The 19,308-nt window shown below is 37.5% G+C and overlaps 1 protein-coding gene across 4 annotated transcripts in view; it reads left to right on the plus strand.

The window, feature by feature from the left end:
* Positions 1–19,308, plus strand: part of bcl9l (bcl9 like) — a 55,307-nt gene that overhangs the window by 20,642 nt on the left and 15,357 nt on the right. For all 4 annotated transcript variants that reach the window (XM_053500302.1, XM_053500305.1, XM_053500303.1 and 1 more), the window contains exons 2-3: positions 16,620–16,691; positions 17,054–17,422. In XM_053500302.1, the coding sequence (XP_053356277.1) occupies positions 17,131–17,422 (292 nt within the window). In that variant the 5' untranslated portion in view covers positions 16,620–16,691; positions 17,054–17,130. The remainder of the gene's footprint in view (positions 1–16,619; positions 16,692–17,053; positions 17,423–19,308) is intronic.

A 19,308-nucleotide genomic window follows, 5' to 3' on the forward strand; every position in this document is an offset into this window, starting at 1 on the left:
GACCCTTCTGAAATGGAGACTGTTTTTATGATGCAGTGTAGCTGCTTTAAGGAAATGGCAAGTAGAGTTATGTTTACCTTGTAGTGCAGCTTGTGCAATTCACTCATGTGACTATGAGTCATTTTATTCTCTGAATGGTTTATGACCTTTGGTCATTGTAAAAAATGAATCATAACTAGTCCGTGTTAATTCCTTGAGTCAGCATCTTTAAACCCCTTGTGTGAGAAAGTATCTGTAAAATAATTTGTACATTTTCCTTGACTGCACCAGACAGTATTATATAGGTTTGAGTGAAAAACAGTGTGGTGCATGAAAAATCTGATTAATACTTCTTATAAGCAGGAAGAAGATTCAGCACAGTTTCCTTGCATTTCCACTGTTCGGGGGTTTGAATCTTACCTCTGGTGTGTGTGCGAGGAGTTTGCATGTTCTTCCCATGACTGGTGCTTCCAAATTGCCTGTAGTGTTTGATTTGGTTGTTTGTGTGTGCTTTTGCCCTGTGCTGGGTTGGCACCCCATACAGGGTGTACCGAGTTTCCTGGCTCCAGTCGCCATGTGACCCTCCACAGGCAGGTCAAGTGGTATAAACAGTGGATGGGACTTAGGGTGTTTCCACATTAGGGTCCTGAGATCGTTTCCGAGAACACTTGATCTCAAAGTCTGTTTCATTTTGATCAGTGAGAACACAATCATTCCGCACTCTGGAACTGTGCCCAAGTCCACTGGAAATGGTGGTCCAGAGAATGATACAGTTTACCTGGACATGGATTGAATCAGATATGGAATCTAATTATACCTGAGAACAGGAGAAGATTCGTGCCATCTGTTTCCGCCCACTGTAAATCTGTGTATGTGCGGCACGTTATCCTTTGACCAACATGGCCGTAGCTGAAAAGTAGAAAGTCACGCGAGAGCATTGCTTGTTACATTTTTTCTAAAATATCAGTGATATTAGGAATATAGTAAAAGTTACTTTCCTTTTCTCATCTTCTCTTGTATTTAATGGAGGCTCACAAACCAGGGACAGTTGCTGTGTCGGAGTGTGTAAATGCGCAATCATGCATGGAGAATAAAAAAGCAGGGAGTGGGGACGTGGAGCAGTCGCTCCTGGGCACGGTACAAATCAGTGGTGGTTAGTGTGAAAATGTCCTTACGTTCAGTGTTGCGTGAGTTTGGTAAATGGTGTCTGTGTGTGTTACTTGTGTTTCACTGCTTCTATAGGTTTAGACTTTAGACTTCAGCAGTTAGCATTCTGCATTTTATTTGTCCATTTGAGTTTTCTGAGAAGCGAAAGTACCTAGGTTTATTAATTCTTTTGTAAGATAACTTATAATTTAGTACTATGTACTATACATCAGGCCTCGAATGTTGATAAGAAGGTGCAGTGTGGTACAGTAAGTGAGATGATTTGAATGCCTATGAGTTAGTAACTGAAATTAATGCATAGTAAGACAAACTATGAAAGAATGTGATACAGAGAATTCTTCCTTCAAGTTGCCAAAGACCAAACAAGTTGATACATGGTGAAAGCCTAGCTAAACTAGGAAAAGTTTATTGCATACCCATACCCATAAAGCCTAAAAATCTCTAAAGAATATACGTTGTTTTTTAGTGACAGTAAATGGATTTGATTTCCAAAGACACACTAATGTTTGTGTACACTGTGAAGATATTTGTAAAAATAAGTCATGTTACTTATCAAAATGACAGCGAAAGTACTAAAAACATACATTATTATCCAATGTTCTTTTTACATTGATAAGGCCATATCAATTTTTATCAACTCAGCAGAACACAAACTATTTACTGCCGTTAGAAATCTTTTACTTCTGGTCCTGAACTGTGAATCTTAAAAATACTACCACTAACTGCAGTAAATAGTTTATGATCGTATGCGTTAGTTTTATATTGCTATTATTTTTTGCAGCATATGCTAAATGACTTACATACTTACACGCATGCACACGCCCTAAAAACACAAATATATACTACTGTTTAAACAGAGACAAGCATGTACAGTTCTTTACAGAGAAGCATATTAGAAGTTTAAGACTAAGCAATAAAACCTTTAACAACTATAAATTCAACACTGTAAACTATGTATTTAATTACAAACTATGTTAACAAACTGGATGACATTAACCTTATGCTAATAACAATAGCACAGATATAAAATCACGCATGCACTGCAGTTGGCGGTATGTCTGAAAAGCACCGGTGCTATTTATCAGTTATGTTTATTTATTATAGTTAACAATCTATTTTTATTGAACAACTTTTAAGTTATTAACTTGAAGTGTTCTACAATAAGGAAAAGTACCTTATTTTTATCATAAGTCTGTTGAAAGTGCTGTGTCGACAGCACGTTTTTTACTTGAGTGCAATAAATGTGTAAGAGAATCATATTCTCAGGATTCCAATGGAGAAAAATCATGATTATCATCATCATTTTCGCAGTCGTGCAGCCCTACGTAAGAGTATGCTTTTGTAGAATACGTACATTATTCAGGTTTATTCATTTTTTTCTCTTCTAGTCATGATTAAAATAATATATACGGCTCACAAACCAAAAGCTGTATATAATATAGTATTGCATATAGTATATAATAATGTCTGTTGATTGTGAAAATATGATATTTGAAATGGATCAAAAGAAATATAAAAAAATTAGAATCAGTTCTTAGAAAAATCTCTTGATTTGTTACATACCTCAGTTTGGTATGGTTTCGGTAGAGGAAAGTGCAAAAAAAAGCATGAATTTCTCTTATTATAAATTTAAATTGTAAACAATATAAACTTGTACAAACATGTAAACCTTGGTTACCTGGACATGATTTCCCTAAAACAAAAGGAATGCACATAAAAAAAAAAATTTTCTTAACCACTAAAAGCAATTATTTCTTTGTCTTTGGTCATTGCTATCGTGGAACAAAACTAATTTAAGAATATGCAATAAATGGTGGCATGAAGGTGAGGTCGAAGGTTTGATTTTTAAGTCCACATTCAAAAAACCCAGTCCACGGGCACAAAACCTCTCTCCAGGGATTATCCCTGACAGTTTGTAGACAGTGACCAGTTTTTTATGTAACCTTGCCTGGCTGGAAAATATTATCTACTAAATCCTGTGGGTTAAAAAATTACTTTCTATTACTATAATATTGCAAATAAGTATTTTTTTTTGTGGATTTTCCTCAGATTTTCTTCCTAATTTAGTCATATCCACTTCCCACCCGTCGCTAAGGGTCTCTCACATCAAGGCTAGATCGAATTTTTTCTAACTGCTCACTCGCACATCGTTGGGGTCGGCGTAACACACTCGGAGGACAGCGCTATCCGCTCCTTCTGCTTGCGTGAGCTCACAGACGCCCATGATTGGCTGTAAAGCTGCGATTGATGTGAGAGCGTTAAGTGCCTCCCATTCCACACACCGCAAGTGAAAGGCTACAGCATCACCCAAACTTGCAATCTCCAGACGATGGGTCGAGCACTTTATCACACGAATATAATTTTAGTTAGTAAATAAAGTTGGCTACTTTTGAAACTAAAACCATTGAAATTACAACCTTACATTATGAGTGCTTTTCCTTTCTCCCTCAGTGTTCTGTCCTCTGGCTGTGGTTTCTTCTTTTTCCTTGTTCTAGTTGGCCATCAGCCCAGAATGTATTGGAATATCTACAACCCTTGACCCCACCCCCGCCAAAGTTTGCCCAGTACTTCCCTGTCCAAAAAAGACGGGGAGCAGAGACAAGGAGAGGACACTTTACACAGTGTGCTCACACACTGACTACTCTGGCCTTGACAATCTGCACTGTCCCTGTACAGTTTGCTCTCTGCAGCTCCCCCCCCTTTCTCTTTTTCTCTCTCTTCTTTTCTCTCTCTCTCTCTTGCTCTCTCGCGGTCATGTCTCCCCTTTCCTTCCCCCTTTCTCTCTTACTCTCTCTCTCTCGCTCTCTCTCTCTCTGTCATGGCTCATAAAGGTCACATGATGTTTGCTCTGAGAAATTTTATTCTAAGAAATTTTATTCTCTCCTCCTGGCTCTCTGTCTCTATCACACATTTCAACTATTTTTTTTCATAGCATTTTGAACAGTAAACAGTGTCATATAATTTACAAAAATCCAAATTTGAGCTTTAGAATCCTAAAGGTGATATCTCCTTTCACTGACTCTCCATCTATTCTATTTTGCTTTCTTTGCGTATTGTCTTAGGTATTCATGACTTTTTCCACTTTTTGGTTGTTTAACAGTCTAAATTCTCACTCAGCTTTGAAATGTTCTCCCCGTGCTTGTTTAACCTATTCATTCTCTCTTTCACTCATTTTCTGCTTTAACTTGCTCGGGTCCATGACCTATTTTGTTGCTATGGCAACCTGCTTCAACACACACACACAGTACTAACATGATGATACTGTTCAGTAAAACAACTATAACACTTGTCTTAAGGCATGTGATTTGCTATTTTACATTTTTAACATTTTATTTTTAAGGTCAGAAATTGCATCTTAGATTTTATTGTGCGGCTGCTGCACTGACGTAAAAATTAACTGCCTTGAAGAACTTGAAGGGTTAGACGAAGAAAACCACATTTACGTAAAGCACATCGCTACAGGGCCACATCACTGAACCATCCTCATCCACACACACTACCGTTCAAAAGTTTGGGGTCACTTGCAAATTTCTTTGTTTTTGTTTAGTGATTTATTTTGTACATTCTACAACAATACTGGGGATTTCAAAACTATAAAATACCACAAATGGAATTAGGTAATTACGTAACAACAACAAAAACAACACTTAGTTGTTATTTTAAGACACAGAGGTCAGCCTTTCTGTAATAGTTCTTGCAAGAACAGTATTGTCAAGTGCATTTGCAAAATTCGTCAAGCACCATAATGAAACTGGCTCTCATGAAGGCCATCCCAGGAGGGCGAGACCAAAACCTACCTCTGCCGCAGACGAGAAGTTCATTTAGAGTTATCAGCCTGAAAAATGACCAATTAACAGCACCTCAGATTAGAGGCGTTATGAAGTCTTTACAGAGCAGAAGTAGCAGACACATCTCACCACTAACTGTGCAATGGAGATTAATGCATTTCTGGACGCCTTCAGCATTCCTTTACAATGTAGAAAGAACTAAAAATCAGGAACCATCATGGAGTTAGAAAGTGACCCCAAACTTTTGAACAGTAGTGTATGCTTTTTAAGCCATTTCTAAAATGACTGACAAGGTTCAACTTTAACATTGGAAAAATGTACAAATCAGCATGGAAATCTTTTTGAGAATGAATTTTAAAACTGTTTTAGTCATTTTACTGTTCTTAGATCTCAGTAAGGCATATTAGTGTTAAAGATGGTTGTACATTAAAAAGGTAACCAAGTCTATTTCTCCAGTTTTGCATGTTTTAAAAGTGCAGTGGAACAAAGCATACGATTTTCCTGCATAGTGATGTCTTGCTTTACTGAAAGTCACATCTCTTTTGACTTGCATTTACATTTAGGCATTTGGCAGACGCTCTTATCCAGAGCATACATTTTTATCTTATTACACATCTGAGTTAAGGGCCTTGCTCAAGGGCCCAACAGTGGCAACCTGGTGGTTGTGGGGTTTGAACCTGGGATTTTCCGAACTGTAGTCCAATGCCTTAACCATTGAGCTACCCCTGACTTCTTGTTAAGGAACAGATTCCCAAAAAACAAATGCCACTACAATCAACTCTGCATCTTTTATCTGCTTATATATAAGTAGTTTAATCAATTAAAGTCACACACTTAGGCACAGAAAAGCTGAGCAGCTGTTTTTGTCCCGTTGGAAAGCTGTAATTTTTCTTAATATATAGAGTAGTGAGCACAAGTTTTGAGCTACGCCTCATTTCTTGATATGAAATTTAATTATGTATTTTTAATTAAAGAAATGGGAACAGATGTTTTACTGTGACAGGCAACAAAGCACCTAAAGATGTAATAAAAAAAATTGGTTGTTTATGGAACAACCACAGCAGCAACCTCATTTCCCCTCTTGTCTGTTTCAATCACTCATCATTCAGCATCACCAGGAGACTAATGACCGGCCTGATCATCTGTCATCATCTGCAGCTGTTTCTCACTGGTTCATGCCTTAGGTTAGATAGTGTTTTTATGCTTAAGGTCACTGTGTGGCTTAACAAACAAAAACATTCCTCTGGTACCAGTCAGGTACAGGGACTGACAATGAGAGCCAAAAAAAGTCCTTCAGGAAGCCTGTAGAACTATTCCTTAAGGCTGCATTTAAAAAATGCTAGAAAGTCTGCAAAATATGTAGAAATGAGGGGTGACTCAAAATTTTGCACAGAACTGTGGGTGGTTAATATGTTGTATAAAATGTTTTTTGTGTGCGCACCTACAGTTTATGGCTTTAAGTGTATCTGGTGCAAAATGATTGACAGCATGCAGATAATAATGTTGTTGTTGATACGGGTTTCCAAAGCTGACCAGTGGTTTTAGTGCATTTTCCCCCAAACTGGCAATGAATTCACTTAATCACGGTAGCTAGCTGTCTCTGTCTGTGAGGCTAATTTAATAAAACATACATTAAGTTATGAGGCACAAATGCATCAAAGCTAATGAAGCTTTGCACAACTTTACAAAAAAGATGGCACTGGCTTGGGAGTTGGCGCTGGCCAGTTCTGCGTGTTTAATAGTGCAGTGGATCAAAGCATACAATTTTCCTGCATAGTGATGGCTTGCTTCACTGGACGTCCCAGCTCTTCTGTCTTCTTGTTGAGAAACAGATAAAAAAAAAATACGGGTACAAATGCATCAAAGCTGATAAAACTTTGCACAACTTCACAACAAAGATGATGCTGGCATGGGGGTGGTCTGTCTTTTATGACATCATATGAAAACCATGTAATGCAACTTGATGCATTATTAAGTCAGTACAATGTTGTAAAAAAGTATTTGTCCTAATTTAATCAATGTTTGTCACAGGTGCTAGCTCCAGGTCCTTATACAAAATAAAAGATAAAGAGAACACAAAGACACAATTTTTTATGAAAATGTTATCTATTGACAGTAACATTTCTTGCAATGTCTGTGTCTGAGTTTTTTTTTTTTATTTGTTGTTGCTTCTCCTCATTTACCAAATTTTAAAGCACTGATGGAAAATCCTGAAGGCTGTCTGTCATTTTGACGGATACAAAGTAAGGCATTCAGTCTATTCAGTTTACTTAATTTGTCTTCCCCCATAGACACACAACCTCACTCGCAGTGCTTTACTGGCCAGCGTGTGCTCATTTAGCACCAGCGCCTGTGGCAGAACTGCACACTTTAGTGTTCACAAAAATTTATGTAATAACATTTCCAAACTTCAGCTTAGATAGTATACAATGGCGGCAAATACAGCTTGCAATCAGTGCAATATGCACAAATACTTCATGCAAACATAAATATATGAGGATTCATTAATTTTCTATCGAAGTGCAAAGTGTGAGAAGGAAATGGCGTGGTGCAATTTACTTGGATGAGTGGAGCATTTAAATAACATCATCATCATTTGCCATCATCAGAAGCAATCCTGGTAACACTTCTTGTGTTTAAATAAGTTATGCTATATCTGCAAAAGTATTTGGATTAAATCAGTCAACATACGAATGTATTTGCTTGTTGAATCTATAACACTGCCTACAGACTTTCGAAAACAAAAATATGCAGGACTCATTACAGCTACTTGACTAATTAACAACGTAAACATGGAATCAGGTTTTTTTTTTTTTTTAAACCCCCCCTCCAATATTGGATTTTCTCTCTCTTGCGCTGCGGAATTGTAGGTAATCGTCTCCCCTACTGGGTCTTAGTGCTCGTCTCTCACTGGTTATAATCAACATCTGTGCACGCCTGTGAACACGTGTGAATTTTTTTTCTGATAAAACAGTCTCTCCGTTAATGTGTGTGTGCACGCACATTACACGCACACACACACACACACACACGCACAGCGCAAGCGCATAAACGGAAAACACTTATCTTTTGGAATTTATTTGTACTTTTTTTTTTTTTTTTTAAGTTAGAGCGCAGGTTAATTTGTTTTATTTTTACTTTATATTTTCTATTAATTATTTTTATGTATTTATATTTTTCCATTATTTCTTATGGGAAAATTTAATTTGATTTACGAGTGTTTTGGAATACAAGCCCACTTCCAGAATGAATTATGCTCGTAATCCAAGGCTCCACTGTGCATGCAAAATTACACTGGAGTGTAAAAGTGACATGGAGCTTTTACAAAGACCTGGCATTAACTGAATTCATCATTTGTTATTATTAAGGATAACATAATACTCAGATTACATAATAATCTAATGTATAAATAATAGAAAGATTTTGTCTGTACGTTGGTCAGAACTCAATCTTTCTTTGAAATCTTTACGTTTCAGAAAAGATTATGTCTATGTGTCTCTGTATGACTGTCACAGCATCCCGCAAAACTGGCTGGACAGAATGTAGTAAACCTTTCACACACACACACACACACACACACACACACACACACACACACACACACACACACACACACACACAATCTATTAATCTGCACAGTATTCATATCTTTAGGAATGACTATGTCTATCACTTCTGTGATTAAATATAAATATTGAATACATATTGAAACTCATACATTTTATAATATGTAAGTATGTATGAATTTCAATATGTATTCAATATTTCATAATGTGAGATAATAATTAATAATGTGAAATAATATTTCATTAGTAATGTAATATCACAGTAGCAGAAACAGGTATTTGTTGGGTATAAGTGTTTGTAATAGGCACAAGTGTTCTGAATGATGGAATTTTTTAAAGAGAAATTTACTTAACTTACATTCTCTTAGTAGAGAGCAGGGTGTAGGGAGTACAGTTCGAAGTACAACGTGGAACAGAATGCAGCAAATTACTATTTTATATCCATTTTACTATTTTATATATATTTTTAAATCCACTATATTTTTTTATTTTCATTAAATAAAATTATTATTATATTATATTAAAATTATCATTAAATATATTATTTCTAATTTCAGTCAGTCAGTCATCCAGATGTTACTGAGGCCAATCAGAAAAAAAGGCTTCAATTTGCAAGGGAGCATAAAGATTTGGACGTTGGAGCAATGTATGAAGGTCGTGTTGTCTAATAAATCAAGACTGTGACCCTGTACCAGTGATGAGTGCATTAAGGTAAGGAAGGAAGCACTAAAGTGATGCTTCCATTCTGCGTAGTGCCTATCGTACAAAGCCCTGGAGGCTGTGTTATGATCTGGGTTGCTTCAGTTGGTAAGGTCTAGGCAGCGTTATGTGGCAGTTATATTAAGGGTGTTCAGATTGACCGGCCGCCAATCGAAATCAGCTGATAATTACTTCATCTTTACAGGTCGGTAGTCTCTCAACTCTCTGATTACATAAACCGATACTATTGTGATATTGCAAAATACATCACTCGACAGCCATCACTCATCAGCATGCTCACCAGTTGGGAAATATTACCAAGTCTCTTTAAAAGACGTCAAATATGCAATAACAAATACCACTATTCAGCATGGCTGCACACATTCTGGTGCATAAGAGGAATAGACTGTCTCTTAAAAATGCAGACATTCTGATATTCATAAATACTTACTAATTTGGCCTCGCAAAATACAAAGTGACTAATGTCCGTGTTTATTGAAAAACGTTTGGTGCAGAGTTTTAAATTTTTATTCCCTGACACTGCTTTGTTCCATGTGATGCACCTTGTGACGAGTGAGTATACCAGAACAGTTGAATTTTAGAAAAGCATTTTGGTATGTCTGAGAGCCTCTTACTGAGGTAAGGAATGGAAATGTTTTGCTCTTTAGTTAAGCATAGATTATTCTGTTGATTTCTTTATAATCTACATGAAACAATAAGAGAATGGGATGTGTTGCAAATGTTACTTTCTGAAAAATAAAAGTTTTTCATTTATGATACTTTCTCCGATCTTAATTATATTTGTGCACTGCTGTTTAAAATATAATTTTTTGACAGCTATAAATAGTAAATAAAAATTACTTCAGAGCAATCCAGTGCACATTATACTGTAACAACCAGTAGTACAGTTGCCATGCTCCGGCAATCAATCAGTCACACAGACACAAGTTTAAAAACGGGACAAATGGCTATTTCATTGGATTGCTGGACATCTAAGTGGCACTAAAACTTTTTAAATATGTTTCTATAAAACTGCTATGAGGAGCCTTTATTAAAGCATTCCTAAAGAGGAAAGTGGGGTTTACTTTGTTACTTAGGATGAAGCATGCTTTTTATATGAATTGAAACTAATTGGCTGAAAATGTTTAAAAATGCTCTAAAAAAAAAACAGTAGCAATACAATCATTAAACTAATAATAAACTCGACTCTTAGGTAATTTTTGCAGTTTATCTTACATAAACATTTATATTTATGCAAGACGTGGTGACAGTGCTTACAGCGTCACTACTAACAATAAGTTAAGCTTACAACAAACGAAAAGCAAAAAATGGTTACTTATTTGATTAATAAACTGTTTGTGACTTTCTTTTTACTTTTTTATTCTCCTTACTTTTTTCGAGTTATGATTGTAAGTGTCAAAGCACTTTGCTTCCCTCACTTCTCAGTATACCTTTTTTTTTTTAATCGAATTAAAGTGGCACATTAAAAAAAAAAAAAAAAAAAAACGCCACCACTGGTTTTATAAAAACACGCACTGCAAACTTTTAACAATATTTGTTTAATCTAACCGACGGCAGCTACTCATACTTTTTACCCACAGTGCCATGCAGCAGTGAGAAATAGACTCAGACGGAGAGTTAAGGAAACAGGCAAACAGTAAGCCAGGCTGAGAGCGAGAGAAGGGTATAGACAGTGAGTCAGTGACGGGTAGAGAGTATATCACTATGAAAGATAGGACATCATGTTTTATAAAGAGGAGAAGAGAAGGAGCTGTCATCACAGAAGACATGGTAAAAGTCTGAGAAGAATGAAGATGTGTGTCAAATGACAATGTGCACTTTACTAGGTTTTTCAAAACGTGTGTGTGTGTGTGTGTGTGTGCGTGCATGTGTATGCCTGTCAGCTTTAGCATTAGGTAAGGTTCAGTGAGACTAGTTCATGTTCAATAAACAAACATTATATATTTTTTAACCCTCAGCACTCAAAGAAGCTCCACTGTCTATGTGTTACCTGGTTGTAGTCTGCTGTCAGGGAAACAGGAAAACTGTTTTCTAGAAAGAAAAAAGGACTCTTCTTCTTAAACCGATCCTAATGCCCAAGGCACAGGCTCAATGGTGCTCAAGGGAGTGCTCAAGGTAGTACTCAAGGGCATTTTTACAGTGGACCCCTTGGTGTGCACATCCTCACCTTGTGTATGTTACTCCCTTTATACATCAGCAGGCCAAAGGGCAACTTGCCACAACAGACCTTAGTCTAGACAGATAGGCTGATGTGTACAGTAAGTGTATCTGTGATTGTGCAGGAATGTGTGTATCATTGTCAGATCTACTCCCAAATTGTTAACTTTACATATGCATTGTATTTGATTGCTTCATGTCCACTTTAAATGTACAGCAAACTTCACTTACTGTCATGTATAAAAGTTAGTACCCTCTCTTTCGATTTTATTTGTTTTTGTTTAAAACTTTTTCAGAGAAAAATCTGAACTTGGGTTGAGGTCTGGACTTTGACTAGGCCATTCTAAAACCTTGGTTCTTTTCAGCCATTCTAATGTGGATTTACTGGAGAGTCTTCGGATCGGTGTACTAGTGCATGTGCACCCAATTTCCACCAAGCTTTACCAGTTGCATGAGGGGTTTCTGCTAAAATGCTGTTTGTTTGTTTTTTTCAAACATGTACAGTAACTTGCAGTTAAGGCCGAAAAACTCCACTTTGGTCTTATTTGTTCACAGGACATTGCTCCAGAAACCTTGTCTTAGTTCAGATGCAGTTTTGCGAACCTCAGTTGTGGTTTCATGTTAGTTTTAGACCTAACAGGCGGTTCTTCTATTTTGCTTAATATAAAGACCCACTTTGATCAGATGATTTTTACTATGTTTTTACAGCGAAACACATAGAATTAAAAGAGGGGGTGCTAACATTTAAACATGACTATAGTGCTTCTCTCCCTAACATGGTCAGCAATATAAAAAACAGAGTGTGTGTGTCAGAGAGAGAGAGAGAAATTATGTGCATGCTCTCTCTCTCTCTCTCTCTCTCTCTCTTTCTGTTATACCATTATTTACTAGTTATAAAAGGCTTAAGGAGAGTTTAACAGCCCGACTTGAACTAACTGGCTAGTGGCCGCACTGTACTGAGGGCCTGTATTATAAGGTCACAGTTCCTGTATACTTTTTTAAGAACATAGATAATAAAAATGACACGTGGGCTGCTGATCATATGTGATGTGATATAATATTAGTATCACATGCTTTTATTTTCTGTATATACACACGGTCATTTATCAGAATCACTAAAAATGTGTTAAATATGAAACAAAATAAGGATAAGATATATTAGGTAGGTCAACCACAGGAAGTCCTTCTCAGGTATTCTACAATACATCAAGTATTCTTACAGAAAAGGTAACATAAGCTGAAATTTCGAGCACTGCCTGCCATTTCAGGTGTGTAAGCAGATAATATTGTCTGATTTCTGACGGTTGGGGGGCTTTGGGGTACTGGTGTCCCCTGAAATAGTTTTTGCAGGCTTAGGTGTCTGAAAAAGTACCTTAGCAAATGAAACATTCATACAGTAATGCAATAAACTTAAAGGCCCAAACCACAGGATAAACAGCAAGGAATCAATATCTACCCTCAGGTGAACATACAGTATGGTACACATAGTTCGGCTTCATGGAACATTTTTAATCATTGAAGCACATATTCAGGTTTTGCCATCCTTCTCTATGTTATGCAATAAAACATAAATATATAAATATGACCAATATAGGCAATAAAAATAACTGGTGAAAATAGGGCCGGGCCGTTAACCGGAAATTAAACGAAACAGACATTCAATATCTCGAATAGATGTTATCTTATCCATGCCACATATTTCATATATATGTTGTCTTGTCCATCCCGCATACAGTATGTAGTGACATACAGGCTACAGCAACCTGGAGCAACATGGAAGCAACATGGAGAACTCTATTGTTAGAAAAACTATTGTTATCTCCCGGCTTTAATAGCTGAGTATATTTACAGTCCAAAAGTGCCCTCAGCGAACTAAAAAAAAAAAAAAATTATAATTATAATAATAATTGTTCATTAATTATAATCGAGGTAAAATGTAAAATGGTGATAGTAATTTGTGATTGTGTCATGTCACCCAGCACTAGATAATAATACTTCTTATATACTGTATATATTCAGCTGTGAAAGTGTGTACGGTTAAATACAGTTATGCTGAGGCTACTATTTTTGCTGGTTTTACATTAAAAATCTGGAATTTGCTTATAGAAGAGGAGCGAATGTTATGAGTAGCAATATGAAAGATTTATTTATAAGTCTCCTTTAATGTCAGGAAGTGTACTATTACATGTTTTAAAATACTAATGTGTCCGATGTTTAATAACTGGTGATCAACTGCTGTATGCATTGGAAATACTAGTTACATGTGATGGGTACAGTGCTGTTAAAAAGTATTTGCCCTCTTACTTGTTAACTGGTTGTGCCTTCCTTGATGGCAACAACTACAATCACGTACTTTTTCACATAGGCCCATATTTTATGGTTTGGACATCTTTTTGTTTCTCTTAATAACTGTAATAATTTCCTAAAAAAACTGCATTTTGTATTTACTCAGGTTATCTTTGTGTAATATTGAAATTAGTTTGATGATCTGAATCATTTAAGTGTGACAAATATGCAAAAGTAAAAAAATACTTTTTCACGCCACTGTACTGTATAGCTTTTGTTTACATTGGTATGGTTAAGGTTTGAGTGAAAGTTACTGTTTCTGTTAGGTTTCTGTAACACACGCGCACAAAGAAATACCTCACAAAGATTGTTTCTGTGTAGGAGGGTGCAGTCTGTATTAAACTCCAGTAGGTATACGGTATGTCTTTAAAACTTAAACTGACTGATGGCAGTAATGTATTTCTAACATAAAAATCCTCTGATAGAACTTCAGGGAAAGATTGTTTTATCCTGACTTCCTCTTCCTACCCCTACCCCAGGTATCATGACTTCCATGGTGTGGACATGACATAAATTCTAGAAGTCAATACAGCACTCAAGGTTTCCCCTGAAACTTAATGAATCATGAAGGCTACAGCAGTAAACTAACTGACTTATTACTATCATGTCCTCCATATCAGGCAGTGTGAGAACTGGGGGAAATAGGGAGACGTTTAGAGAAGAGATACTTGAGTAAAAAGTGTTTTGGAGAGTAAGTGGCGCTGAAGGAAAAGGTGACTAAATGAAAAAAAAAGGCATCTGAAAGAGATGGCAGCTGTTATAGATAGAGAGGTGTACCTGAAAATGGCATTCAAAAGAGAATGGCAACTTCAAGAGACTTGCAGAGGCGATATTTTGTGTGTGTACATGCTTGAGAGAGAGACAGAGACTAAGAGTTGGAGGGACCAAATAAGAAAGACATTTGTGGTGGGAGTGGAGGTGTTTTTGAGGTCATCACCCTGAAATGACACTGAGATGGAAAGCTGTGTGGGATTGTGGCACTTTTATATTACGGGAAGGTGTGTGTCTGTGTGTGTGCACATGCATGTACCTCATTATTGTGTGAGTATGTGCAGTTCCCTGTCAGTCTGGCTATTTCTCTCTGTGTGACTGTCTGTCAGTCTGTATGACTGTTCTGTCTGTCTGTCTGTCTTTCTGTGTGACTGTTCTGTCTGTCTGTCTGTGTCACACAGAAAGACAGACAGAGTAAGGAATGCAGACACAGAAAGACTGTCTGTGTGACTGCATTTCTCACGCTGTCTGTCCTTGTGACTGGTTCTGTCTTTCTGTGTGACTGTTCTGTTGGTCTTTCTGTCTGTCTGTGGGCATGTGTGTGCGCGTATGTGTGTATGTGTGTGCGTGCACGTGCGTGTGTGTGCGTGTATGTGTGCGCGTATGTGTGTATGTGTGTGCGTGCACGTGCGTGTGTGTGCGTGTATGTGTGTGCGTGCGTGAGTGAGTGAGTGAGTGAGTGTGTGTGTGTGTGTGTGTGTGTGTGTGTGTGTGTGTGTGTGTGTGTGTGTGTGTGGTGTCTGCTTGCTCGTACAACAGGTGTGGAAAAACTTGTTAAGGCCTGTAGACACAGAAAGAAATGTCCTTAGTAAATATGTTCTCACAAGCCCGCATGATCATCTTAGACACCTAATGCATGTTTTAGAGGCTCAAAGGCATTTGAGTACAGGCTCAGAGACAGACCCGCTCTCTGTTCAAGATGCTCACTTTGACACACGTACACAGATGGATAGATGGATGGATAGATAGATAGATAGATAGATAGATAGATAGATAGATAGATAGATAGATAGATAGATAGATAGATAGATAGATAGATAGATAGATAGATAGATAGATAGATAGATAGATAGATAGATAGATAGATAGATACTCACTCAATCTCTCTCTCTCTCTCTCTCTCTCTCTCTATTGATCCCTAAGGAAATTACAAACATCCAGTTCAAGGATAGTACCACAAGAGACCTGTTATTTCCCTAGCAAGATAGTCAAAGTGCTTCAACTGAGAAAAGTAAAGTATAATATGCAGTATACAAAGGAAAATATATAAATATACAGTATAAAAGGGAATGAGATAAATGTGTGCAAAATATAGGCGAATGGGGATGCATAATCAATCAATAGACTTATGCAAAAATGCTTATTTGTTTGCATTGCTAGTGCATGATTGAGATATAGCAATTAAAAGTGAAAGCATGTGGTGCAAGACTGAGATAATAAAGGTCAGTGTAGATTAGGGTACATGATGCGTGATAGAAGTCTGTTATTGAAGGAAAGCTACATAAATAACTAAGAATGAGTAGTGACTGAGGGGCGAACACGACATAGATGAATACATGTGTCCAATTAATGGATACAGTCAGCTGTGATGTCTTATGCATTCAAGTACAGTGAGATGAGATTTCCCCTAATTTCAAATACAGAAACTTAATCCAGTGTCACCAACCCTTTACTCAGCGTGCATTTACACTTGGTCACAACAGGCAATCAGATCACAAATGGACAGGATTAAGCACAGGTATGATCATATGATCAGATCACCCAGAGCACTTGCAGATAATGTCTGAGGTGCACGTGGAGTGGAAAGTAATCATATTTATAAGGAAGACAGAGATGGCACTGAATCACATAATAGTGATGAGGAATGTGAGATAGTTTTGTGGTTTTTAAATTCTGAGTCATATGAGGACCTCGTAATAGGGCAGACTTCACTTCTAGGCAACAGTCTCCGCCCTTTTTTTAAGGGGCAGATAAACACTTCCTCTCCTCCCTTCCCTTTCTTGGCTTTCTCTTCCTGTGACCCTCATATTAAGAATGAATTGTACGATTGAATTATTTTGTACTGTGTTTGTGTCTTTTGTCAGGCTGTTATTGGTTTATTCTCTCCTGTGTATTTATGTTGCAGATCAGTGTGTATGTTTAGTGAAGAGATCTGAAGATGGCATGTCCCTGCGCTGCAGGCCTGTATTAAAGTAAGGTGAGTCATGAGTTGTAATATCATCTTTCTTACTTGGAAGCTTCACCTACTGTGATCAAATGACACCTTTCCTCGCATTACGCATGTTGCTAGTGGCTAATTCTTTATTCCACCTCAGATTACTGAAAGGACGAAAAAGGTAAAGAAACTTGTGTGAGAAAACATTTGAATATATTACTGCTTTCATTCTCTCTCTTTTACAGTGTTCTTCTCGTCCTTTATGTTCTCCATCATCATAGACATTGACCTCTGGACTTTTAATTAAGCACCGTGTGATAAATAATAAACAGAGATGTCAAACTAAAAACCTACTGTACGTGTACCGACCCTTTCTCAGACTCTCTACTTCTCTGTTTTCACAGTGCAAGACTCATAGGCAGACGCAGCTCATTTCTGCATCTCCACCCTCTTGTATTTCAACACATCATCACCCAATCAAATGCACCCTGAAAATAAACTGCCGAATCATGGGAAGCAAGTGGCCGGTGATGCCCAGTCACAGATCCCTAATGTAAATCAGCAGGAACAGCAAGGACCTGCAACCAACCAAGGGTCAAAGGGCACTGGTCCTGGGAACCATGGAGTAAAATCCAGTCAGATATCTCCTGGGCTAAAAAGTGTGGGTGGGATGATGAAGACCAAATCCAAAAGAGAGAGGAGCATCTCTGTGGATGCCGGAGAACAAAAAGACCAACTTGCACTTGCACCAGTGCTGGAGTCAGATGCTAAAGGTACGTCTGGCACCGGACATGTGCACGCACTCTCATCGAATCGTACCATTCTTACTCGAGTTCTGAAAGCAAATGCAAAAGAAACAGGCACTTCCAGTATGATTTGTAGTTAATTGTGGTTAATCTCTTTGAAGAAATGCCTTAAAAATCCCATGTCACAGTTATGACACCCTTAGAAAATTATGCAATAAACTACTGAATTATGCATTTCAGGTGAAAAAAGTGACCAAATGAAATAGTAAAATAGGCATTTACTAACACGGAAAAGATTAGGTAATACAAATAATATGAGACTAGGGATGTTCTCGCAATAGGGCCCTGGGATCGTTTCCCGAGAACTCTTGACCCTAAAGTCTTTTTCAGTCAGATAGGGGACCCAGTTGTACCCAAGACCAAGCCTAGATCACTGTTTAGATACATCAGTCTGTTTAGTGACATCTGTCTCACCTGAAGCCTCCATGTGTGCATGGAACACGCCAGTCTCATCCTCTGACCTACACAGCTATAGCTGATAAAGTAGGAAGGTGCATGAGAGCAATGCTTTTGACATTTTTATTTTAAAATACCACTAATAACAGACATACCACGAAGATTATCTCTCTTTTTCTATTCTTCTCTTCGCGGCTCACAAATCAAGTAGGTGCATACTGCCATCTGCTGTATCGGAGAGTGTAAATATGAAAGTATACTGTATGTAAGTACAGAGAACAAAAATAATGTAAACAAGTGGCCAATAGTGACGTGGAGAGGGGGGCTGTTATTAGAACTATATTCAAAAGGGCCCTTAAATAAACAAATAATGAATTAATTAAAAAAAAAAAAAAAATTCTGTTGCTCCCAAGAACCAAATTACCACCCAAACCATCCATTTCAAAGCACATTTTAATGCCAACACCTTCACAGAGAGGATAAGGCAGAACTTTTAATCTGGGCATGTAAAGAGACAAAAAAAAAAGAGGCGTGAATTAACCATAAGAGGGAATTGCGAGAACAGCAATTGAGTGAGCTCAGGTTCTCTTTTGGTTAAGTTATATTTCGGCAAAAAACAATAACATTAAGTTAACATGCTAGCTTGCAGTCCATATCACTAGCCTGTTCTGCTAACCTAACTGGGCAGTGCTACTCTTGGTTGCTTGCCAGTCACGTCCACGGCTGTGTTCTGTGAGAGTGACGTACAAATAAACTCCAACAGGCAACAGTGTATATAACCTACAGCACGGGAAAGATAATCATGTCACGGATGAACATAAAAATCTTGACTATCTTGTGCTTTTTACCAACAACTTCTGTGGGGACCTGTGCGGCCTTAATGGCACCATAGGGGCAATTTATTTTAAGACAAGACAGTGATAGATTACACTCTCAGTGAAGGTCTAGTTACAATTCTGGACTAATGCAAGAGTGAAAGCAGTTGATTAACTTTGATTATTTATTGAAAATTAAATTCAAAACGGGGATTAGCTGGGTATACTTGACAATTTTCACAAAGACGCTTTACAGAATCAAAAGGAAAATAAGGTAAATAAGTTGTGAGGAAATGAAAATAATTAGTTTGTCCCTGAGGAGCAAGGAATTTCAGTCCTGCTTCTTTTGAGCAACTGCAGTCAACAGCTGTCTGCATCAAGATCATCCAAAACCATTTTCATGATAACGTCCCCACAGTTTAAGTATGGTCACAGTCACAGGGACTCTGGGACTCCAACAGGACTAATCATAACCATGAAGTGTTCACCCAGTCCACAGTATAAATAGTATTTTACATTTGAAACTATACAAAAAAACAAAAAGAGAGTCAGTTTGACTGTGGCTGACACTATTGATGAAGTAATTTTCTGGTAAATGTAACATTTACAGTGTAGTGGGAGCACTTGTGTGTCAGATGTGAC

The sequence above is a fragment of the Clarias gariepinus genome, chromosome 7 (assembly GCF_024256425.1).
Source record: "Clarias gariepinus isolate MV-2021 ecotype Netherlands chromosome 7, CGAR_prim_01v2, whole genome shotgun sequence".
Lineage (NCBI taxonomy): Eukaryota > Metazoa > Chordata > Actinopteri > Siluriformes > Clariidae > Clarias > Clarias gariepinus.